General features: G+C 40.1%; 1 protein-coding gene across 6 annotated transcripts in view; it reads right to left on the bottom strand.

Moving 5' to 3' along the window:
* Positions 1-25827, bottom strand: part of daw1 (dynein assembly factor with WDR repeat domains 1) — a 41866-nt gene that overhangs the window by 515 nt on the left and 15524 nt on the right. For all 6 annotated transcript variants that reach the window (XM_061919040.1, XM_061919042.1, XM_061919041.1 and 3 more), the window contains 11 exons: positions 23938-24082; positions 21271-21329; positions 21075-21197; positions 20888-20987; positions 15292-15399; positions 14988-15094; positions 14803-14905; positions 12227-12341; positions 8447-8523; positions 667-829; positions 1-543 (listed from right to left, as the gene is read on the bottom strand). The exon at positions 1-543 is cut by the window's left edge. In XM_061919040.1, coding sequence (XP_061775024.1) covers positions 509-543; positions 667-829; positions 8447-8523; positions 12227-12341; positions 14803-14905; positions 14988-15094; positions 15292-15399; positions 20888-20987; positions 21075-21197; positions 21271-21329; positions 23938-24051 — 1104 coding nt within the window. In that variant the 5' untranslated portion in view covers positions 24052-24082 and the 3' untranslated portion in view covers positions 1-508. The remainder of the gene's footprint in view (positions 544-666; positions 830-8446; positions 8524-12226; positions 12342-14802; positions 14906-14987; positions 15095-15291; positions 15400-20887; positions 20988-21074; positions 21198-21270; positions 21330-23937; positions 24083-25827) is intronic.

The raw sequence follows: 25827 nt of genomic DNA, 5'->3' as shown, positions 1-25827 counted from the left end.
TTAGTTCAAATAAAATAACCCTTATTATTGTATTTTTTTTTCTTGTTTTTGAACAGTCACTTTTTGCAGTGTGGATGTTAGGTGTGGATCCACCAATGGCGTTTGTTGACATTGTGACAGACCATTACAGTTTGTTTGAAGTTTTTTTTTAACACATTTTTTTTGCTTTTAGATGCTTTTTGCTAATGCGTCATGGCCAATCATGCAAATTTGATGACAATACTGAACTCATTCAAGTTCTCAATAATCCATCGCACTAAAGAAACAGACAAATGACTGATAAAATGAGTGCTTTTTTTTCTTTGTGTGACAGAGCTACATAAATGTAAAAGAACTAAAGGAGGAGTATAGATGAGCACGATGTAGTTCAAAGCAGAATATTACAGTAATATTAAGAATCAAATGTTCCATTAGGGCCCCTTTAGATGGAAGTAAATGTAGGTAGAGTGATGTACAGTACCACCAACCCCATGTCAAGCGATGCGTGGTACCGGCCTCCGGGGACGGGTCAGTACCAGATCCTGCAAGTGTTGTCCTTGCTGCCTGCAGAGGAAGACAAACAGGAGCAGGTGGCAGCACAGCTGGGGAAAACGAACAGACCGCGTCGAGCTTTCCCTCACAGCTCGAGGCGGCCGTTAGTTCTCAGACGTGGGCGCCGTGGCGTACCTGTGATGATGGCGTCGCCTTCGTAGTTGAAGACGCAGGAGAAGATCTCGTCGGTGTGTCCCTGCAGGACTTGGAGGCAGACGCCCGATTGGACGTCCCACAAGCGGGCCGTCTTGTCCGAGCTGGCGGTCAGAACTCTGCTGCCTTGAGGACTGAAGCAGATCTAAGGAGGACAGCGGAAGGACGTTGGAGTTCATTTCATTCATTTATTCCCCAATTCCCTTACAAGAACTAACAGGAATATAGGAAACTTCCGCTGCAGTGTCCTGTACCCACTATTTATTTCATAGTTTTTTGCTGAAAAGTTACTGAATGGATTTCAACTAGGGGTGTAACGGTACACAAAAATTTCGGTTCGGTACGTACCTCGGTTTAGAGGTCACGGTTCGGTTCATTTTCAGTACAGTAAGAAAACAACAAAATATACATTTTTGGGTTATTTATTTACCAAATTTGTAAACAATGGCATAACATACATATACACACAGGGTCCATTGCCAGGTTTAATGTGGTCAACATATATAAAATGAAAACTAAATAAGATAAGGCTCAGAATGGTTTCTTAACAAAACCTTTCTACATATAAGTGTTTTTTTTATTGATTGATTGAGACTTTTATTAGTAGATTGCACAGTATAATACATATTCCGTACAATTGACCACTAAACGCAAACACCCAAATAAGTTTTTCAACTTGTTTAAGTCGGGGTCCACGTTCATCAACATTAAACTGGATCAAGTTGTTGCTCTTAGCTTGGCTAACTTGGCAGTAGGAGGATATATGGGCTCATTGTTCTTCCACCATAGAAGTGGGTCAAAATCTATTTTTTTAATGCAATACAGCAACCCCCTGCAGACCCCGAACGGGACAAGCGGTAGAAAATGGATGGGTGGATGGTCTTAAATCTGCTGCTATAAAAACATTTGTTATTGCTTCAGTCCTGCCTGACTCGCCGAGGAGAGGCTGCTTGAATGCGGTGGTGACGCTTCAAAGGGGTTACCATGTTTGACGTGTTGGCAAAAGCGTACCCTACTGCTGCTCAACAATGTCGGCAAACCTCCGTCCTCCATTGTTGTACCGCACCGCGCAGCCAATGTGTTCCCAAACGGGAGATGTTAACGAGGCAGGAGGGTCTTCTAGCTCTGGCTTTTGCATGTTGTCCTAGCCCGGTCGCTGCTAGCCTGCCGTGTGTTGTGCCTCGCTCTGCATTGTTTACACAACCTGCGGTGCGCTACCTAATATTTTTGTGCGGAAACTCATTCGGTACAGCTTTGAACCGAACCGAAGGCCCCGTACCGAAACGGTACAATACAAATACACGTACCGTTACACCCCTAATTTCAACCCACTGAATTGTTTTGGATCGTATCTTTCAACAAAATAATATTGTGCCTGAATTAAAACAAACACATTTGCATGCACAGAACACTAAATGTACTGCAAAAGGTTGCAAGATGGACTGATGCACGTCCCTCCACAAATATGCACACATCGTTTGGGACGCTACAAAAAACAACAGGCCCTCCCACCAAAAGCCTGTGAGAAACATTTAACCAAATTAATCCAATCTAATTCGATCAATTTTCTATCAAAAATTGTATCTATATAGCCCTCAATGCCTCAAAGGGCTGCACAAACCACAACCTCAGCGCTGATCCCACATCAGGGCAAGAAAAAACTCAATCCAATGGGACAAGGAGAAACCTTGGAAAGGACTGCAGATGTGGGGAAATGGGCTCCAATTCTGTATATGACATCACACCTTCACACCAAGTGGGGGCGACATATCGAGTTTGGCGATGGAAAGGGGGTGTTCCAAATATAATTATATTTCTCCCCATTACTCAAAATAATTGATACTGCGATTTGACTGCCAGATTTGTTTTCAGAAGCAAAACATACATAAAGAGAACGTGTTAGTGAAATGTCGGTCATGTGGACGCTTATGGGTCCTTTAGAAGGATAATAAAAGTACGAGCACGGCTTCTTCCAGCACAGAATTATGAAAATCCCAGTAGAGGACAATCGTGTTAGAGCTGAGCTTATCCTTCCTCGAATGAATTTTTTCCCTCACAGCGGGAAAGAGAAGGAAGATGAAATAGTGCAATTTAAAGGCCTACTGAAATGAGATTGTCTTATTTAAACGGGGATAGCAGGTCCATTCTATGTGTCATACTTGATCATTTTGCGATATTGCCACATTTTTGCTGAAAGGATTTAGTAGAGAACATCGACGATAAAGTTCACAACTTTTGGTGCTGATAAAAAAGCCTTGCCTTTACCGGAAGTAGAAAACGATGTGCGTGTGACATCACTGGTTGTAGGGCTACTCACATCCTCACATTGTTTATAATGTGAGCCTCCAGCAGCAAGAGCTATTCGGACCGAGAAAGCGACAATTTCCACATTAATTTGAGCGAGGATGAAAGATTTGTGGATGAGGAAATTTAGAGTGACAGACAAGAAAAAAAAAAGGCATTGCATTGGGAGCGATTCAGATGTTTTTAGACACATTTACTAGGATAATTCTGGGAAATCCCTTATCTTTTTATTGTGTTGCCAGTGTTTAAGTGAGTTTAATAGTACCGGTTAGTCGGAAGGGTGTGTCAATGGGTGTGTTGACGCCAGTCTCTGAGGTGAAGTCACGGCAGCTGCAGCTTTACAGAAGCTCGGCTGATATCTCTGGTAAGAGGCGACTTATTTCCACAATTTTCTCACCGAAAACTGCCGGTCGACATGTAGTCGGGATCCATGTTCGCTTGACCGCTCTGATCCATAGTAAAGCTTCACCTCCGGGAATTTTAAACAAGGGAACACCGTGTGTTTGTGTGGCTAAAGGCTAAAAGCTTCCCAACTCCACCTTTCTACATTGACTTCTCCATTATTAATTGACCAAATTGCAAAAGATTCAGCAACACAGATGTCCAGAATACTGTGTAATTATGCGATGAAAAGAGACGACTTTTAGCTGTGTGTTTTGCTGTGCTAATATGTCCCTTCCAACAAATAACGTCACAAACACGCGTCATCATTCCGCAACGTTTTCAACAGGAAACTTCCATCCATCCATTTTCTACCACTTATTCCCTTTTGGGGTCGCGGGGGGCGCTGGCGCCTATCTCAGCTACAATCGGGCGGAAGGCGGGGTACACCCTGGACAAGTCGCCACCTCATCGCAGTGCCAACACAGATAGACGGAAACTCTCCGGGAAATTTAAAATTGTAATTTAGTAAACTAAAAAAGGCCGTATTGCAGGGGTGTCAAACTCAAATACAGAGTTTTGCATTAAATATTTAACAAGCAAGGCTTATATAACTTTATAGAAATAAAATCGAGTTTTCTTGGTAGCGGGGTTGTATATTGTAGCGTCCCAAAAGAGTTAGTGCTGCAAAGGGTTCTGGGTATTTGTTCTGTTGTGTTTATGTTGTGTTACGGTGCGGATGTTCTCCTGAAATGTGTTTGTCATTTTTGTTTGGTGTGGGTTCACAGTGTGGTGTAACAGTGTTTATACGGCCACCCTCAGTGTGACTTGTCTGGCTGTTGACCAAGTATGCCTTGCATTCACTTGTGTGTGTGTAGAAGCCGCATATATTACGTGACTGGGCCGGAACGCTGTTTGTATGGAGGAAAAGTGGACGTGACGACAGGTTGTAGAGGATGCTAAAAGTAGTACCTTTAAGGCACGCCCCCAATATTATTGTCCGGGTGGAAATTCGGGAGAATGGTTGCCCCGGGAGATTTTCGGGGGGGGGCACTGAAATTCGTGATTCTCCTGGAAAGATCGGGAGGGTTGGCAAGTATGAGAATTAGCGTTGAATGCGGTGATACATCGGCACCGCCACTGTATAATACCGGCGGGCCAGCTCTAATTTTAATTTATTGTTGCCTCAAGGGCCAAATGAAGGGCCAGAGTTTGACACCGATGCCGTATTGGCATGTGTTGCAATGTTAATATTTCATCATTGATATATAAACTATCAGACTGCGTGGTCGGCAGTAGTGGGTTTCAGTAGGCCTTTAAATAGTGAATAGCCAAGAAAGTAAAATAGATTTCTGTTCACCATGTAAACAAAGCGCTGAAGAACAATCCCAGACAGGAATTGGGAATGTGGCTTGGAGCGAAAGATTGTTATCCTCTTCTTTCAGAATTGCTTGAACACCAAACAGGCCACAGACTGTGTAGACGCTAAAGAAGTAGAATAGGTCATGTTGTAGAAAAAAGGAAAAAGGTCATAGTTAACCAGCATGAAGGAAGATAGGAAAGGTGTTCTGTTAAAAAGAGATAAGATGCGAAATCCCTTGGATTGATCCTCACATTCTATTATTGACTGATGTGTTTCTGTCAACACAGGAAGAGTCGAACACACACAAACACACACAAACACACTATATTGAAAAACACAGTGGTACCTCGCTTTTTTTTTGTTAGTAATCCATTACTAAAGGCTCAATGAAGACGAACGAAAACCAAATAGAATTTTCATATAAGAAAAAAAAGGCAAAACTAATTAATCTGTTCCAAATATGTATCACAAGACAAATTTTATAAAGAATAATTTCACACAGAAAATAATGCAAAATACATGTAAATGACCGTCTTTATCAAAGTGCTGGCACTCAACTTTCTTTGGCCCCGTGGTGGCTAATTTTGCAGTTGTACTCACTAAAACCAAAAATAAGCCGATTCACTTTACCAGAGGTGGGTGGTAACTATGGATGTAACTATTTGAACATTTCATATTATAGTCATCATAACCAAAACTATCAGTAATTTTTGTGGTATTGCTGAATGTACTCAAAAAGTACTTATATACACACTGAAATATTTTGACCTAAAATAAATACACACCCCAGTATTTTGCATGTTTTGTGCATTCTATGCTTTACTGACTTATTTAAACATTTTATCTGTTTTAATGGCGAAAATGTTGTTCATTTAAATACCGGTTTGTGCTGTAGCACTTTAACATTTATTTAAATGAAAAGTATGTAACAAATAAAATCTATTTATTTCTGGCAGGCATTGTTGCGTCCTACTATGTTCAGCGGTCCTAGAACACACCATAATAACACCACCCTTTCTTTTCCTCTGAAGAAATGTGAAATATTTACTGTGCACAATTGAATATCTTAGTTGCTCTGACAGCAATGTGTTTGTTTAAGTTAGGATGGCGGTATGTCGTTTCTAAATGTGGAAAGACGTTAATGTCTCCTGTTTTCATGTTAGCATTTAGGGTAGGAAGCTGGCACCGGTCGGTTCGTGGGTTTATCAGAACAGGTATCAATGGCAGTTTCTCGATCATTTTGATTTAATAGCGTAAACTGAGATAGGCTCCAGCGACCCCCTGCAACCCCAAAAAGGGACAAGCGGTAGAAAATGGTTGGATGGATGGGTAAATAATACTAACCGTATTATTGCCGCTCAGGCAAATCATTCTGTAATGATAAATTAATTAATGAATATCGTTTATCATTAAATAAATGGTAAATGGGTTGTACTTGTATAGCGCTTTTCTACCTTCAAGGTACTCAAAGCGCTTTGACACTAGTTCCACATTTACCCATTCACACACACATTCACACACTGATGGGGGAGCTGCCATGCAAGGCGCCAACCAGAACCCATCAGGAGCAAGGGTGAAGTGTCTTGCTCAGGACACAACGGACGTGACGAGGTTGGTTCTAGGTGGGATTTGAACCAGTGACCCTCGGGTTGCGCACGGCCACTCTTCCACTGCGCCACGCCGTCCCTTACATAATGATTTGCCTGAGCGGCTAGGAGAACCCGAGAGTAACAAGCGGTAGAAAATGGATTAGAAAGGACGTATTTTAAAAAATTATTACAAAAAATAATAAAAATAATAATAACACCGGCCCTGCCATGAGGTGGCGACTTGTCCAGGGTCTACCCCGCCTTACGCCTGATTGTAGCTGAGATAGGCGCCAGCGCCCCCCGCGACCACAAAAGGGAATAAGCGGTAGAAAATGGATGGATGGATAATAACACCTTTTTTCTTCTCTAACTTGGGACTGGGATAGATTTTGGACACTGGTGGGGCGGATCCGTAGTTTGGAGACCCTTGCTCTAAACGCTAAAACTAAATCAAACCAAATGTGGGGTGTACGAGACCACATTATAAAATTAATTTGGTTGTGTAATAAGAAAGGTCAGAGGTCACTCTGGTCAGGAACATTTTGACGTGTGATTAACAATTACTAGAAGTCCTCCCTGCAGAAGTAAGTACTATTAAAAGGCTACTGAAATTATATTTTCTTATTTAAACGGGGATAGCAGGTCCATTCTATGTGTCATACTTGATCATTTTGCGATATTGCCATATTTTTGCTGAAAGGATTTAGTAGAGAACATCGACGATAAAGTTCGCAACTTTTGGTCGCTAATAAAAAAAGCCTTGCCTTTACCGGAAGTAGAAGACGAAGTGCGCGTGACATCACTGGTTGTAGGGCTCCTCACATCCTCACATTGTTTATAATGTGAGCCTCCAGCAGCAAGAGCTATTCGGACCGAGAAAGCGACAATTTCCCCATTAATTTGAGCGAGGATGAAAGATTTGTGGATGAGGAATGTTAGAGTGAAGCACAAACAAATGATAAAAAAATAAAAGCCGACGGCTCCAGTGGGAGCGTTCCAGATGTAATTAGACACATTCACTAGGATAATTCTGGAAAATCCCTTATCTGCTTATTGTGTTAATAGTGTTTTAGTGAGATTATAAAGTCATACCTGAAAGTCGGATGGCTGCGGTGAACGCCAGTGTCTGAGAGAAGCCGAGGAGCCAAGATCACAGCTGCCTTGTTAAACTGCAGCAGGAGGTCGCATATTCCACTGAAGTATCCGGTAAGAGCAGACTTAATATCACAATTTTCCCATCCAAAAACCTGCTGGTTGACGTGGAGAAACATTTTCGCTTGACCGCTCTGTGTTAAATCTTCACAACAAAGAAACACCGGCTGTGTTTCGGTGCTAAAGGCAGCTGCAATCCACCGCTTGCCACCAACAGCATTCTTATTTGACGTCTCCATTATTAATTGAACAAATTGCAAAAGATTCAGCAACACAGATGTCCAAAATGCTATGTAATTATGCGATGAAAAGAGACGACTTTTAACCGTGAGTGGTGCTGGGGTGAAATGTCTGCTCCAACCAATAACGTCACAAGCATGCGTCAACATAAGCCTTCATCATTCCGCGATGTTTTTAACAGGATACGTTGCGGGAAATTTAAAATTGCAATTAAGTAAACTAAAAAGGCCGTATTGGCATGTGTTGCAATGTTAATATTTCATCTTTGATATATAAACTATCAGACTGCGTGGTCGGTAGTAGTGGCTTTCAGTAGGCCTTTAAGTTAAATTCATAAAATACAACTTCCTATTCAGACAACTCAACTGACCGGAATCACAACTCCTGTCTTCATTCTTTAGAATCAGCAAAGTTTAAAAAAAATAACTTTTAGAAACCTGTCCAACTAAAAATCTTGCCAGCCATGATGCTGGTAAGAATCAATGATAAAAGTGGAGTGCGATATTTTATATCTTATGAGGCCTTGTGTACGGTTTGGTGTGCATTATTCATGTTGATATCAGCCCACCTCCATCCCCAGGAACGTATGAAAATGTGAACAAAGTCAATATTTATTATAAATATACAGGTAGCATAGACCTACCTCATGCTGCTTGTCCACCACATCAAACTTTCAATTAGTTTTCAAATAGCGCCCTTCAGTGGAAGCAGTTGCATTATGAAAAGCTCTTACCTTGGAGATTTCTCCCCCATGGCCTTCAAGGGTTGTTAGACACTGATATGTTGATGCACTAAACAATCTGGCGGTGCCTAGCAAAACAAACAAAAACAAAAAAACACAGTTAATCAAGAATAGAAATGAAACAAAAAGGTCATAAAATAAAGAGACTGTATTTGAATGAGCAGAATGGTGCTAATGCAGAAGTGGGGCTCTGAGCTGTGATTGAGAGGATGGACTGTAGGAGGAAATAATGTTTACATACTAACTAGCTTGGAGCCAGCTTGAAAGGGAAAATCGAGGAAGAGTGTTGGCGATTGGGCTGCAACTATCAATTATTTTAATAATCGAGTAATTGATTAGTTTGTGTGATCAATAAAGTAATCGAGTAAAACACACTTTATAGCCGTAATGTGTATTTTAGGAAAAATAGTTAACTTCTCTGCTTGTCATAACCATAAATGTGTTTCATAAAAGAAGAAATTAAAAGAAAATGAAAACTCTGCTGTTCGCTAAACAGATCTCTGCACCCACACACCAACGCTCTCATGTGTGCTCCATTGCTGTGGCTGTGGCTGTGGCTGTGTAGAAATTATTTCCGCGTGCTGTGTGGCCCGATTTTTAGAATGTTTCATTAATCACACTCTTTCGATTTGTCAAAGCTACAGAATATAAATCAAAGCTGTTTCATAATAATTTAAAGGCCTACTGAAATGAGATTTTCTTATTTAAACGGGGATAGCAGGTCCACTCTATGTGTCATACTTGATCATTTTGCGATATTGCCGTAGTTTTGCTGAAAGGATTTAGTAGAGAACATTGACGATAAAGTTCACAACTTTTGGTCGCTAATAAAAAAGCCTTGCCTGTACCGGAAGTAGCAGACGATGTGCGCTTGACGTCAGACGTAGAGCTCCTCACATCGTTTATAATCATAGCCACCAGCAGCGAGAGCGATTCGGACCGAGAAAGCGACGATTTCCCCATTAATTTGAGCGAGGATGAAAGATTCGTGGATGAGGATAGTGAGAGTGAAGGACTAGAAAAAAAAAGTGGAGCTGAGATTCAGATGTTATTAGACACATTTACTAGGATAATTCTGGAAACTCCCTTACTGTATCTGCTTGTTGTGTTACTAGTGTTTTAGTGAGATTATATGGTACCTGGAAGTCGGAGGGGTGTGGCCACGGGTGTGGTGACCGCCAGTGTCTCCGGTGGGAGGAGGTAAGAGAGTCCGCAGCTGCAGGAAGTTGCAAGCTCCGCTCATGCCGACCTATTACCACAATTTTCTCACCGAAACCTGCCGGTTGACATGTGGTCAGGAACCATGTTCGCTTGACCGCTCTTTTCCATAGTAAAGCTTCACCTTTGGGAATTTTAAATAAGGAAACACCGTGTGTTTGTGTTGCTAAAAGCGGCCGCAATACACCGCTTCCCACCTACATCTTTCTTCTTTGACGTCTCCATTATTAATTGAACAAATTGCAAAAGATTCAGCAACACAGATGTCCAGAATACTGTATGAGATTAAAGCAGACTACTTATAGCTTGGATCGGGCTGGAAAAAAATGTCCGCTACAATCCAAGACGTCACGCGCACGCGTCATCATACCGACGTTTTCAACACGACACTTCGCGCTAAATTTAAAATTGCAATTTAGTAAACTAAAAAGGCCGTATTGGCATGTGTTGCAAGTTAAGATTTCATCATTGATATATAAACTATCAGACTGCGTGGTCGGTAGTAGTGGGTTTCAGTAGGCCTTTAAATAAATTACTCGATGCAGCCCAAGTTATTGATTGATTGATTGAGACTTTTATTAGTAGATTGCACAGTGCAGTACATATTCCGTACAATTGACCAGTAAATGGTAACACCCGAATAACTTTAACTTGTTTAAGTCGGGGTCCACGTTAATCAATTCATGGTAGACAGTTGGCAGCAGGTAGTAGAAGAAAGCCCTACATGTGTTGCACATGGTATCAGACATTCTAAAATGTATGGCTGAGCACATCACCTGGGAGGGGATCTTTTACTGGAGGTATGGCATTTTTTGCTCAAGTGGACTAAACACAGAGCAATTTAGTTGTAGCTCTGAGCCTGCTATCTGGAAATAGATCAATTTATGCAGCTGTACTAATAAGCATTCATGTCCATACATTCATTCGTAATGTCCCTCAACAAATAAACTTGCCGCAACATGCTCATAAATACAATATAACACACACGGTCTGCCAGAGAATAAGAAGATGCAGCAGGATGGATCAGTGTTGCCAACTTAACAAGTTTTTCGCTATAGCTAGTATTCGGATCCCTCTAGATCAGGGGTCGGCAACCTGCGGCTCTTTATCGCCGCCCTAGTGGCTCTCTGGAGCTTTTTCGAAAATGTATGAAAAATGGAAATAAATGAGGGGGGGGAAAAAAATACGTTTTTGTTTTAATATGGTTTCTGCAGGACAAACATGTCACAAACCTCCTTAATTGTTATAAAGCACACTGTTTCTATTAAACATGCTTCACTGATTCGAGTGCCGTTTTGTCCTCCTAATTTTGGCGGTACTTGAACTCACCATAGTTTGTTTACATGTACAACTTTCTCCGACTTTCTAGGACGTGTTTTATGCAACTTCTTTTTCCGTCTCATTTTGTCCACCAAACTTTTAACGTTGTGCGTGAATGCACAAAGGTGAGTTTTGTTGATTTTATTGACTTTTGTGGAGTGCTAATCAGACATATTTGGTCCCTGCATGACTGCAAGCTAATCGATGCTAAAATACTATTTAGGCTAGCTACATGTACATATTGCATCATTATGCCTCATTTGTAGCTATATTTGAGGTAATTTAGTTTCCTTTAAGTCCTCTTAATTCAATTTATATCACATGACACTCTATCCGAATGTAATTGTCATGATCCACTACTTGGATCATGGCATGTTCTGGTTGTGTTCTGCTTTGTTATCAACCTGTTTTGCATTTGACGTACTTAGTTCCTGGTGGCACTTCCAGTTTTGTTTCGGTTGCCTAGTTACGCATTTAGTGTCACCTGTTTCTTGTTTGTCGTCGCTCACATGCCTCCTAATTTTCTGTCCCGACTTAAGCCTGCGCTTTTTGTTCCTTCATCCTTGTAGTGTAATTTTCTTTTGATGCAACAGGTGACGTCGCTATTCCGCATTGTGGTAAATATCTTTTTGATCTCGATTAGCTTCCATGCTATTTAGTTCGTTTGTACCTAGTTCACATGCTAGCGCTTTATGTTCTTTCTAGCTCCCATGCTAGTTCAGTTGGTTTTGTTTATAGTGCCTATGTGCAAGTATTTTTGTTCCTAGTCTGTTTATGTGGTCACAAATAAATCTTTTCTTACCTTTACGCTGTGTCCTTTCCGCATTGCATCATTGAGAGAACGCAACTTCACCACGATGCCAGCTAAGCATCACAGTAACATGGCTTTTAATTTTTTGCGGCTCCAGACAGATTTCTTTTTGTATTATTGGTCCAATATGGCTCTTTTAACATTTTGGGTTGCCGACACCTGTTCTAGATACCTTTTTTTGCAAACGACGAGCGACAAACCTGGTTAACATTTTTGGTGACTCCTACATGAAAGCACGTATCGCTCTTCAAATCTAAAAATCCCTCACAGGTAGTGCCATCTTTGTGACATTAAAACAATGAAAAGAAGCAAAACAACAGTCTGTTTTCTTTTGTTTTTAAGAAAATGTGTCATGGCCAATTATTCAAATTGAACAATGATGTCATCTCCCCACTCTTCGACAACAAAACAAACTGTCTTACCATCAGAAGAAGCTGTGGCAATCAGTTGACCTCGTAAATCAAAACACACATCCAGCACCTCCTCCGTGTGTCCAACAAGCGTAGCCACACAACTGCCACCGGCTGCCTCCCACACCTGAAAAAAGTGCAGGACAAAAACTAACAATCAAAACACACAGTTAAAAAAAATGGTTGTCTTAAGTGCCTTCAATTAGTTAGCCATCCCCTGAAGACAGGAAAGAGCTCACATCTTAGTTGTAAGCATGACTCATCTTGACATAATTAAAGAATTAGGATTTAACTTCCAGCTTTCATGTGTTGGAGCTCATCAAGACAAAAAATGAGGAGCGTGATGGTGAGCCAGATGATGAATGAATCATACATCACAGCGGTTGCCAAGCTGCAAGTTGAGTGAACGAGTATCAGAATCTATTCCCATGAATTAAAAAAAAGGGTAATAAGGGATATACGTCTTTACATCATGACTCAGTTCTTACCTTTTTTACATTGTTTATCTTCTTTATGGACACGTGAGCTGAAGCCTATCCCAGCGATAGTTAGAATACACCCCGGACTCACTTAAAGCCCCACTTAACTTTCAGTTTTGGTGGATTTTAGCGGAACCAGTGGACTACAGCGGTAGTTTTGCTGGAAGAGGACCACATTTCCCATGAGGACTAGCGCATATAGCATCATAGGGACATAATGTCCGCTGTAATATTGTCACAACTATTACGTCTTTAATGGCTATGCTGCTGTTTAATAGACATTTATCAAGAAATTATTTTGGATTGCGCTACAAACATGACGCAACTACTAAGAATGAATCAGGGCGGATGCAGGTCCAAAGCTAAGAAAGACCGGCGATTTTTTTTTTTAAGGGAATAGTAGTAAAACCAGCACGCTGGTGGCTATTTATTGCTACCACACAAATTTCCGACAGTTAACATTAGCAATATCATTTTGATTTGAGCATTGAAAGTCACTTACTAGACCAGCAGGAACACAGCCAAGCCAGCATCACTCTATAATTCCTCATCTTTGAGCTACGCCGGCAAGTGAAAGCCGGGGCAATGTTGATCCTGACTGTCCTTTTATCCGAGTAAGACTTTTTTTCTTCGATTGTTTACAAAGGCAAAACTTTTCGTTTTTTTTAGTTGTTTTGAAACTTCTGCCATGATAGCAGTAATTGCGTGTAAAAGTTCTTCTTTTTTGCCGACATTTGTAGTTTTGTTGCTGCCACCCTCCTGAGTATCGCTAAGTCCCAGCAAAGGCGATACAGACCCCCTCAGGCCATGACAGAGGTGTCCTTCTACTAGTTGTAAGTCCATGGATCATTCCAAAAGTTAGGAAAATATTTTATGAGGGTTAAAAAAATTCCTTGTGCTGCTTTAAACGGACCCATAGCGACCACATGACTGAAATGTCACTAACAAGTTTTCTTAATGTATTTTTTGCTCCTAAAAATGAATCTGGCAGTTATTTCTCATAACACCAATTAGTTTATGAGTAACGGGTAGATAACTAATTTTATTTGGAACACCCCCTTTCCATTGCCACACTCGATATGTCCCCCATCTTGATGTGATGTCATCTACAGAACTGGAGTCTATTTCCCGCATTGACAGTGTGGACAGGGACATTTCCTGTTGATTTTGGGTAAGCAATCCATTTTTTGGCAAAATAGCTCGGCTTCAAGTTCCATATTTTGCAGCTTCGATTCAATTTCACCTCACTCTCTCGGCTTCCATCTGCTCCAACGTTTCACCTTCTTCTTCGTGCTCGCTTCTTTAAGCAGCAGTTTATTCTCTGTATATTTAGATTCAAAAATATAAAGTTGTGAATCCTCATTTGTCCAAAAATTGGCGTCTTTGTTCTGCCATGATTAGAAAGCACACGGGCGTTTTGTATCCGAAAGTAGGGACACACTAGAAGTCGGATGTGCGTTGCTATGGAAACGGAAATAAATGCGCCAAATAATTAGTTCCGGCAATGAATAAAATGACCAAAATACGGTAAATATTGTACGTATTACATATTTTTATGATCCTGTCTGTTACTACATTATATACATATATACTTGCAGTGTGTATACAAAACAATAACGGAGAGTTTTGAAGTTGTTTTAGAGGGGTTTGAATGCCTCAATGCATCTTCCAAGCATTTTTTACCATCTTTAAACCCGGAGAATCTGGAGAAATCACTCCACATAAGCGGCATGGCCGGAAACCAACATTGAATGACCGTGACCTCCGATCCCTCAGACAGCACTGTATCAAAAACCGACATCAATCTTTAAAGGATATCACCACATGGGCTCAGGAACACTTCAGAAAACCACTGTCACTAAATAATGTTTGTCGCAAAAATAAAATAAAATTTATGAGTTTGAACATCAAATATCTTGTCTTTGTAGTGCATTCAATTGAATATAGTTTGAAAAAGATTTGCACATCATTGTACTCTGTTTATATTTACATCTAACACAATTTCCCAACTCGTATGGAACTGGGGTTTGTACATGAATAAAATCTCCCAACAGTGCAGACAACATGCTAACCAGTAAACCGCGAATCGTGATATCACAAATTGCTCACCTTGCCCGTCTTATCCATGGAACCAGTGACTATGAGTGAGCAATCCCAGTTAAATTGAACGTTGCTGATCTCCGCCTGGTGGCCAATCAATGTGTGGACGGGTCTGAGAGTACAACAGGGAAACAGTCAGTGGTACGCTCCTGCACATGACGGAGCATGCAAGTGCAGAAACGGGAATGTCCGACCTCCCTGAAGCAACATCCCAAATAATAACAGTGTGGTCAAAGGAGCCGGTCACCAGCTGATTGCCGATCGAGTTAAAGCACAAGGAGAGGACCTCTGCAGTGTGACCCTGAATACAAACAAGCACAGAGAATAACGAGTGCATCTCTCGTTTCCTAGCATATAAAAACACAATTTATGGCTACGTTTAGCAATAATGACACTTACAGGGTTACTGTAGCAAGGCACTTTAGGCTTTTTGTTCATGAAAATGAAGGAGAGCAAGGTGCAATGTGTGATATGATGTGCAAAGCAAATATGACTCACAGTGAGAGTGGCCACCTCCCGCCCTGTCTCCACTTCCCACAGCTTGGCGGTGGCATCCATGCTGCCCGTGGCCACCAGTGTACTTTGAAGGTTGAAGGCCAGGCACACCTACAGCAAATACAACTCTTATTCACAAACATGAGATTCAAAGTCAAGTACATAATTATGCCTGCTGTGGCCCAAATTGGAAGTATTTAGTATTCTGACTGGGAATGCCAAGAAAAAGTGCCAACACTACACAGTTTGATGTTGTATTAGAAGTAATAATACTAAAATGTATTGACAATTACAATTATTTGCTGCATTTTCAAACCCATTTATATCTCACAATTTTGAGAAAAAACAATAATTGTCACCATTCTAAAAGGATCAGCTAAACCTTTCATTAACTATGCCTGTATTTAAAAAAAAGTCTGAAATTTGCTTTTTGTAAATAGCCAAACAAATATTACCAAAAAACACAATATTTGTTTGCATTCTTTCCAGCTCACCTGTATAATAGTTTGCCCTGAACTGTGCATGTGCAGTTTCTTCCATATATTTATCTAATTGTGGCCGTATGCCACACATTTTGGCCACCAAAATTTTGTGCTACCTGTTTGCCCTTGCTCATAAATACATTATACTGTATTTAAATTGCATAATACAGTAACTCTGCTTCTTTAACAGGACTCATATGCACCTGGTCTGCCAGAGAATAGGCAGACGTATCAGGAGGGATCAGTGTTGCCAACTTATTGTTATATTTAGCCAGTATTCAGACTTCTCTAAGCTGTTTTTTTGTTGTTTTTTTTTTCAAAAAAGAGGTGACAAATAGGGCCGATGAGATCCAGTATTTGTATTGTGTTCGGATACCTACTAATCACAATTCGTGAAGTGCATTATATTTATATAGCGCTTTTCTCTAGTGATTCAAAGCGCTTTTACTAAGTGAAAGCCAACATCTAAGTTACTTTTAAACCAGTGTGGGTGGCACTGGGAGCAGTTGGGTAAAGTTTCTTGCCCAAGGACACAACAGCAGTGACTAGGATGGCGGAAGCGGGGATCGAACCTGGAACCCTCTACCAAACGAGCTATACCGCCCCATTAGTGATTAGTTCATCTCAATTTCCGGATCACAAATGGTTGATCCGACCTGCAGAGATTTTCGATACTATGCAACATATATTAGCTCCAATGTTTACATAAATTATTCCATTAAGTGATTAAGTCAGAAGGGAGGCGTGTCTCAATGCACTGAGTAATAAGGCGACCCTCCATTCCGGAATACCTCTCCACAGTTTGCAGCTTGCTTGCAAGCACTAGGGAGCAGCACTTAAACTAACCATGTTTTCATAAAATACTCACTGTATGGAAACATTTTACCATATTAGCTCATTTAATATTTATAGATGGTTAATTTAAAGGCGCAGATCCGCAGTGTGTATGAACACGTTAGTTGGATGCACTACCTCGGCTCCTGCAAAAAAAAAATAGGCTGTCAACAATTAAAGGCCTACTGAAACCCACTACTACCGACCACACAGTCTGATAGTTTATATATCAATGATGAAATATTAACATTGCAACACATGCCAATACGGCCTTTTTAGTTTACTAAATTACAATTTTAAGTTTCTCGCGGAGTTTCCTGTTGAAAACGTTGCGGAATGATGACGCGTGTTTGTGACGTTATTGGTTGGAGGAGACATATTTGCTCAGCACCACATACGGCTAAAAGTCGTCTCTTTTCATCGCGCAATTACTCAGTATTTTGGACATCTGTGTTGCTGAATCTTTTGCAATTTGTTCAATTAATAATGGAGAAGTCAAAGTAGAAAGATGGAGGTGGGAAGCTTTTAGCCTTTAGCCACACAAACACACGTTTGTTTGAAATTCCCGGAGATGAAGCTTTACTATGGAACAGAGCGGTCAAGCGAACATGGATCACGACTGCATGTCAACCGGCAGTTTTCGGTGAGAAAATTGTGGAAATAAGTCGCCTCTTACCGGAGATCAGTGGAGCCAGCGTCCTCCTGCAGCTGCCGTGACTTCTATCAGAGACTCTGGCGTCAAAACACCCGTGGCCACACCCCTCCGACTTTAGGGTACTCTAACTCACTAAAACACTAGCAACACAATAGGCAGATAAGGGATTTCCCACAATTATCCTAGTAAATGTGTGTGTCTAAAAACATCTGAATCGCTCTCACTTGCCCTCGCCTTTTTTTTTTCTTTTTTAAACCTTTTATTTTTCTAGGCCTTCACTCTAAATTTCCTCATCCACAAATCTTTCATCCTCGCTCAAATTAATGGGAAAATTGTCGCTTTCTCGGTCCGAATAGCTCTTGCTGCTGGAGGCTCACATTGTAAACAATGTGAGGATGTGAGGAGCCCTCACACCAGTGACGTCATCGTCTGCTACTTCCGGTACAGGCAAGGCTTTTTTATTAGCGACCAAAAGTTGCGAACTTTATCGTAGATGTTCTCTACTAAATTTTTTTCTGCAAAAATATGGCAATATCGCGAAATGATCAAGTATGACACAAAGAATGGACCTGCTATCCCCGTTTGAATAAGAAAATCTCATTTCATTAGGCCTTTAATGCATTGACTAAGAAAATGCTGTCATGTTTTTTTTTGTGACAACTAATCACGGCAGCGATATTAAAAAACAATAACTATAAAAGCACTCATCTCCCAATGGTAAAAAACTTCTTAAACGCAGATCCCTAATTCAGACACTCAGCCAGATGAGGTGGTTCGGGCATCTGGTCAGGATGCCACGCGAACGCCTCCCTAGGGAAGTGTTTAGGGCACGTCAGACCGGTAGGAGGCCACGGGGAAGACCCAGGACACGTTGGGAAGACTATGTCTCCCGGCTGGCTTGGGAACGCCTCTGGATCCCCCGGGAAGAGCAGGAAGAAGTGGCTGGAGGGAGAGAAGTCTGGGCTTCCCTGCTTAGGCTGCTGCCCCCGCGACCACGACCTCGGGTAAGCGGAAGACGATGGATGGCCTATCTAATTTCTAACATTTCCTAAAACTTAAATAAAAAATATTTTAGCTAGATTTTACTAACAGACAAACACCCACGAATACACATCTCCCTGGCGGGGTAATGATACTATAATAATATTAACGGAAGCATAGTTCTGGTATCGGAATAGTGTTGGTATCTGCAATATCCACATTTAAGTATTAGAAGTAAAAAAATTAAGGGTGTAAATCTTTGGGCACCTAACTATTCGGTCCAATACTTGTTGGATTCAAACCAATTCTTCCAATGTATTATTTGGTATAATCAGAATCAGATTTATTGGCCATGTATGTTTAACAATAATTATAATGAAACTTTTATCAAAACAACGTACAGGCTAGAAAAACAGCTTCTGCTTGCATGGGTATTTTTAAAAACGTATTCATATAAAAAATACATTTTAAAGTTATAAGAATAGTGTGGTGGGCGTGGCCTGCGGGCCTGCAACGAAGTGTGGCAGAACCGGCTTCGAGATTAGCGACAGGTGCGTAGATGACACAGCTGAGAGTGTTTGTCTAATCACCTGTCGCTCTGTTTCAGGCCTACTGAAATTAGATGTTGTTATTCAAACGGGGATAGCAGGTCTATTCTATGCGTCATACTTGATCAGTTTGCGATATTGCCATATTTTTGCTGAAAGGATTTAGTAGAGAACATCGACGATAAAGTTTGCAACTTTTGGTCACTAATAAAAAAGCCTTGCCTGTACCGGAAGTAGCAGACGGTGAGCGCGTGACGTCACTGGTTGTAGAGCTTCTCACATCCGCACATTGTTTACAATCATGGCCACCAGCAGCTAGAGCGATTCGGACCGAGAAAGCGTCAATTTCCCCATTAATTTGAGTGAGGATGAAATATTTGTGGATGAGGATAGTGAGAGTAAAGGACTAGAAGGGAAAAAAAATAGACAAGGGCAGTGGGAGCGATTCAGATGTTATTAGACACATTTACTAGGATAATTCTGGAAAATCCCTTATCTGCTTATTGTGTTACTAGTGTTTTAGTGAGATTATATAGTCATACCTGAAAGTCGGAGGGGTGTGGTGACCGCCAGTGTCTCTGAGGGAAGCCACGGAGGAGCCAAGAGAGTCGCAGCTGCCTCTTTGACAGCTGCAGGAGGAACGACACGAGCTCTGCTCATATCTACGGTAAGAGCCGATTTATTACCACAATTTTCTCACCGAAACCTGCCGGTTGACATGTGGTAGAGAACCATGTTCGTTTGACAGCTCTGTTCTATATTAAAGCTTCACCGTCATCTTTAGGGAATGTAAACAAAGAAACACCGGCTGTGTTTGTTTTTCTACAGCTGACTGCAATACACCGCTTTCCACCAACATCCTTCTTCTTTGTAGTCTCCATTATAATTTGGACAAATTGCAAAAGATTCAGCAACACCGATGTCCGTAAATTTCTGTAAATATGCGATTAAAGCAGACTACTTTTAGCCGTGATCGGTGCTGGAAGAACATGTCCGCTACAACTGGTGACGTCACACACACGCGTCATCATATGCGTCATCATTCCGCGACGTTTTCAACAGGATACTTCGCGGGAAATTTAAAATTGCCATTTAGTAAACTAAAAAGGCCGTATTGGCATGTGTTGCAATTTTAAGATTTCATCATTGATATATAAACTATCAGACTGCGTGGTCGTTAGTAGTGGGTTTCAGTAGGCCTTTAAAGGCAGCAGTCGGGAAGGAGAGGAGGAGTTGTTGATGGCAGTTTGGCGAAGCACGAGGGGACCGAGAGCAAGACAAACCACTCTTTGGGAAACCATTCATGTGCTCGACCGAGGAAAGACAATTGCTGGAAAGCCCATGAAGACTTTGCACGATCTGGCGTTTATTATAAAATAAACATTATGAAAAGGAGTGGTGATGTCGGTGACTGGTGGCCCAAAGAACCCGGAAGGAAGCGACTTCCACAAATAGGAATTATGAATTGATTTAGAGTCAAGATGGATAAGAATCGCGATTTGAATACAAATCAATTTTTTTGTGCACCCCTATTAAAAATGAGGATCGTTGCATCTCCAGAGACTTTTTCTGGTCTTTTTGAAGACTAATATGAGCAGCTCGTTCAAGTGCGGGCCCTCCCCAACCAAGAAAAAAAGAAGCAACAGAAGAAAGTACATTTGTATATCTTGAACATAATTTGGTTTCGCTTGACAAGTTTTTCTCTTCACTTAAAGTCTGAAAATGACATTTAGACGTGTCATGGACAATTTTCAGAAATGAAAAGTCAGTGATTCTCACCTGATTGCTCAGAAGACATAACTGACAATAACATTTTAACAGTCGATATCTGGCTTTTTTTTTAAATCTTTTAAAAATGTATAGGTCCTATTATTTCATTTTAAACTTTCCAGTTTAATGTTTCTCCCCACTTCCTAAATACTATAATGTGCTCTGAAATTCAGTGTGCAGTATTCATCTTTAAAATGATGACTATTTAAAAAATGTACATCTGTTGGGTTGAACTTCACTAAAAGCAGGCCAGGTTGAGGTCAGTTGAGAGAGAGCGAGAATATGAATCTCATAACATAAACATGTGTTTAAAACAACGTAATACGTACTATTTCTGCCGCATGGCCTCGAAATGTATGGAAACATTTGCCCGTCTCAGCACACCACAGCTTACAGGTCTTATCGAAAGAGCCCGTGGCAATCTTGTCTCTAAAACGCATGAAGATCAAATATGAAAAGCTGATTATAGAACAATCGTTTAGGATACTGCAGTACTTTGCTATAAAAGCTCATTACCCAAAGGGGTTGTTGAATGCTATTGCATAAACCACATTTCTGTGACCCTCCAACGTGTGCTGCTCCGTGCCGGAGGTCGTGTCCCATATTCGACATGTTCTGTCATAGCTCCCAGTTATGAACCTGCAGAGGGAATAACAACATGCGTAAACACACACGGGAGCTTTAGATGGAGGGGGAAAATGAAGTAGTTCACCTTGACCCGGATTTGTCAAACGCAACGTTAGTCAGAGGCAAAATGTGTGCTTTAAGTTCCTGTCAAAAACACAACAGAAAAGGGAGATTAGAAACAAAACTTCCATGTTATTTAAAGTTAAAGTACCCCTGATTGTCACACACACACAAGGTGTGGCGAAATTATTCTCTGCATTTGACCCGTCACCATTTTGGCAAAATGAGAATAAGTTATTTTTTGGTATTTCTGTGTATTTTTTTTTTTTTTTTTTACATTTACTGAGCCGTGTTAGAGTGCCTGCTGGTTACGAAACACCGCAGGAATGTAGCAGCAGAGTGCAGCAAAAATGGCCGCAAAATTATACTTTCATGCTTGGTTTATTTCCTCAGAAAACTAACGTCACAATGACAGCAATTGCCCTCATCTGGGCACACGTCCTTGGTAGCAGTCATGGGATCTGTTTTTTAGTCGGCCATACTCTTTATGCACCACTCTGACATACAGGTGACATTACTGACACCTTGTGACCAAAGTACAGTAATACATATCACAACTGCTTTAAAAAAAACACCACCATAGATTTAAATTTAACAAATAAGATTCAATTATGAAAAGCTTTAGTCAAAGACAGCCTTTGTGCGTAAACCTCTGCTTGCAAAACTATGATCATACTCTCTGAAAAGTTTTGGGTTCACATTTTAATTAGATTTGTTTCGTATGGTAAATATTGTGGTTTGTGTATAATTTTGTGAGACACTAATTTATGGTTTTCTCTATCAGATGAGTAACTTTAAATATTTCTACACTACCGGTCAAAAGTTTTAGAACACCTAATTACAGCAGTATGTACGTGCAAACATTTAGTGGTATTATGAATTCAACCATTACTTTTACATCTTTTGCTGCTATAACAGTGACAGTTGCCTTTACAATGTTACACAACCACAAAGGATTTGAAATAAATAATCAATAAGGAAATCTGCATTTATTTGAAGTGTTGAGTTTCAATTTAAATAAAGATGTTTGACAAACATATATAATTTAAAAATTACAACTACAGGTACATTCAGTGTTTTTCAACTTTTTTGAGCCAAGGCACATTTTTTTTTCATTTAAAAAATCCTGAGGCACACCACTAGCAGAAAACATTAAAAAATTAAATTCAGTAGCCAATATTGACAGTAAAAAGTCGTTCCATAACCAACCATGCATCACTATAGCTCGTCTCAAAGTAGGTCACGACCTTTCACATCACAAAGTGACTTATTTGGATTTTTTTTCTTCCTGTGTGTAGTGTTTTAGTTATTGTCTTGCACTCCTATTTTGTTGTTGATTGTCATGTACGGATGTAAATAATAAATGGGTTGTACTTGTATAGCGCATTTCTACCTTCAAGGTACTCAAAGCGCTTTGACACTACTTCCACATTTACCCATTCACACACACATTCACACACTGATGGAGGGAGCTGCCATGCAAGGCGCTAACCAGCGCCCATCAGGAGCAAGGGTGAAAGGTCTTGCTCAGGACACAACGGACGTGACAAGGTTGGTACTAGGTGGGGATTGAACCAGGGACCCTTGGGTTGCGCACGGCCACTCTACCACTGCGCCACATTGTGGACACCGTCTGCTGCTCCACAGTAAGTCTTTGCTGTCGTCCAGCATTCTGTTTTTGTTTACTTTGCAGCCAGTTCAGTTTTAGTTTCGTTTTGCATAGCCATCCCTAAGCTTTTTTTCTTAACGGGACTCGCCTTTTGTTTCTTTTTGGTTTAAGCATTAGATACCTTTTTACCTGCACACTGCCTCCCGCTGTTGTCTGCATATTGTGATCACGACAAACCACAAAGCAATTAGCTACCTGCTTTCACCTACTGATATGGAAGAGTATTACACGGTTACTCTGCCGCGCTCTACACAGCACAGACACTCGACACATTATTTGCGGATTATAATTACCGTATTGCAAAAAAAAATTTTTAATCCAATTATGTGAAATGACATAATCTTCCAAAAATCGTCTCTGTCTGGAGCAAATGGGAGGGTGTGTGGGGGGTGGGGGGTTCTCTGCTTGCATCACGCAAGTGACGTCAATATTCGGCCCTCGAGGGCCACATAACACATCGTGATTGGTAGATTCCTACAGCCCCGCACACAACGCTGTCAAGCACCATTTATACAAAACTCGCACGCTGCACTAACATTAAACTTTCATATTAAGGTGGGGGCCGCAAAATAACGTCTCGCGGGCGGCAATTGGCCCGCGGGCCGCATGTCTAACACCCCTGATCTACAATGTAAATAGTCATGAAAATAAAGAAAACGCATTGAATGAGAAGGTGTGTCCAAACTTTTGGTTTACCATGAATTGAATAACGTGGACCCCAACTTAAACAAGTTGAAAAACTTATTCGGGTGTTACCATTTAGTGGTCAATTGTACGGAATATGTACTGTACTGTGCAATTTATTAATAAAAGTTTCAATCAATCAATCAATCAATGGTCTGTACTGTACACGAGGTGTTCTAAAACTTTTCACCCGTTAGTGTTTATCAAATGAAATGAGTGACAAAAAGTATAGAACTTTTCCAGTATGGTCCATTTTTAAAACCTTCAGTGTTTTTTTAGAAAAGCCATTGTTTTGTGTATTTGAACATACAGATGTTTGAAAAGACAGATCTCTCTAACCTTGGAAAAACAGAACCTGTGGTCGTCCTCTTGCCTCTGCTTCTGTTGAAGTCGAACAATGAGCTTTTTGACTTGGTCGCCTCGGGACTTTGTGATCAGAGGCTCCGATTCCATGATCTCTTCCAATAACTCATCAGGCTTGGTTCTGCATGATGAATAATACCAGAATATATTGACCAGAGCGACTTTTTGTGACAATGTTTTTACCCTCAGCAACCTCTTACAAAGTGCTAAATGCCCAAATTTTTTCACTGAGTGCCAAAGACTAACAAATCAAAGAATGTGGGCAGTTTAGTAGTTTTCACCTTAAAAACCATGACAAAATATAATGTTTTTCCCCCAAAAAAATGTGAAAATGCAATGTTTTGTAAAAACTTAATGTGAATGTAGAAGAGCCAAAGCTAGTCAAATAGAATCTACAACAGGGGTCACCAACGCGGTGCACACGGGGCACCAGGTAGCCTGTAAGGACCAGATGAGTCGCCCGCTGGCCTGTTCTAAAAATAGCTCAAATAGCAGCACTTACCAGTGAGCTGCCTCCATATTTTTTAATTTTATTTATTTACTAGCAAGCTGGTCTCGCTTTGCTTGACATTTTTAATTCTAAGAGAGACAAAACTCAAATAGAATTTGAAAATCCAAGAAAATATTTTAAAGCCTTGGTCTTCACTTATTTAAATAAATTCTTTTTTTTTTTTACTTTGCTTCTTATAACTTTCAGAAAGACAATTTTAGAGAAAAAATACAAGCTTAAAAATGATTTTAGGATTTTTAAACTCATATACCTTTTTACCTTTTAAATTCCTTCCTCTTCTTTCCTGACAATATAAATCAATGTTCAAGTACTTTATTTGTATTGTAAAGAATAATACATTTATTTTAATTTAATTATTCATTTTAACGTCTGTTTTTTCGACGAAGAATATTTGTGAAATATTTCTTCAAACTTATGATTAAAATTAAAAAAAAAAAATCTGGGAAATCTAAAAAATCTGTAGAATCAAATTTAAATCTTATTTCAAAGTCTTTTTTATTTCTTTAAAAAAAAATTGTTCTGGAAAATCTAGAAGAAATAATGATTTGTCTTTGTGAGAAATATAGCTTGGTCCAAATTGTTAAAAAAATATATATTTATTGTGACAAATCATTAAGATGATCAGTGTTTCCACAAAGATAAATATCATTAATTATTAATAATAACATTGAGTTAAAGGTAAATTGAGCAAATTGGCTATTTCTGGCAATTTATTTAAGTGTGTATCAAACTGGTAGCCCTTTGCATTAATCAGTACCCAAAAAGTAGCTCTTGGTTTCAAAAGGTTGCTGAACCCTGGTCTAGTAGCACAAAATGTTATCAAAATGAGCTAATAAAGCTAGGATGCTAACAGAACTATGTTAACATGCTGACGACTGCATGTTTACAGTAAGCATTAGTGAAATACCCAAATATATAATACAAATTCTAGCATGCTAATGTTAGAATTCTGAAATACGTCAAGTACCAAAATATATTACACTGAGGTGTGTATCTGAAAATGTTTAAAATTTGGTGTTATTGCCATTAAAAAAAAAGCGGATTTTCTTTAACAAAACAGGCATGAAACATTAAAAAATAAAACTTTATAATGACATGTAACGAACTGAAGTTGATCAAGAGATTTAAGCATTGAAAAAAAATAATATGACTTATTTACCTGGGTCCCTGGGACCAAACTTGAGAGGAGCCCGAAAAGGTTAAAAAAATAAAAAACCTTGTTCATCGTATCAGTTTGAAAAATGTAAAATATCAAAATGGCCCCCACATGTTTAAATTTTTCAGTATGTGGCCCTCTGGAAAACATTTGGACACCCCTGGTATAGAGCTTGTGTGTGAAGAGAAAAATACATAGT

This window comes from Nerophis ophidion, linkage group LG13 (genome assembly GCF_033978795.1).
Source record: "Nerophis ophidion isolate RoL-2023_Sa linkage group LG13, RoL_Noph_v1.0, whole genome shotgun sequence".
Lineage (NCBI taxonomy): Eukaryota > Metazoa > Chordata > Actinopteri > Syngnathiformes > Syngnathidae > Nerophis > Nerophis ophidion.
The sequence above is the reverse complement of the archived record's forward strand: the minus strand, read 5'-3'. Positions and strand labels throughout refer to the sequence as shown.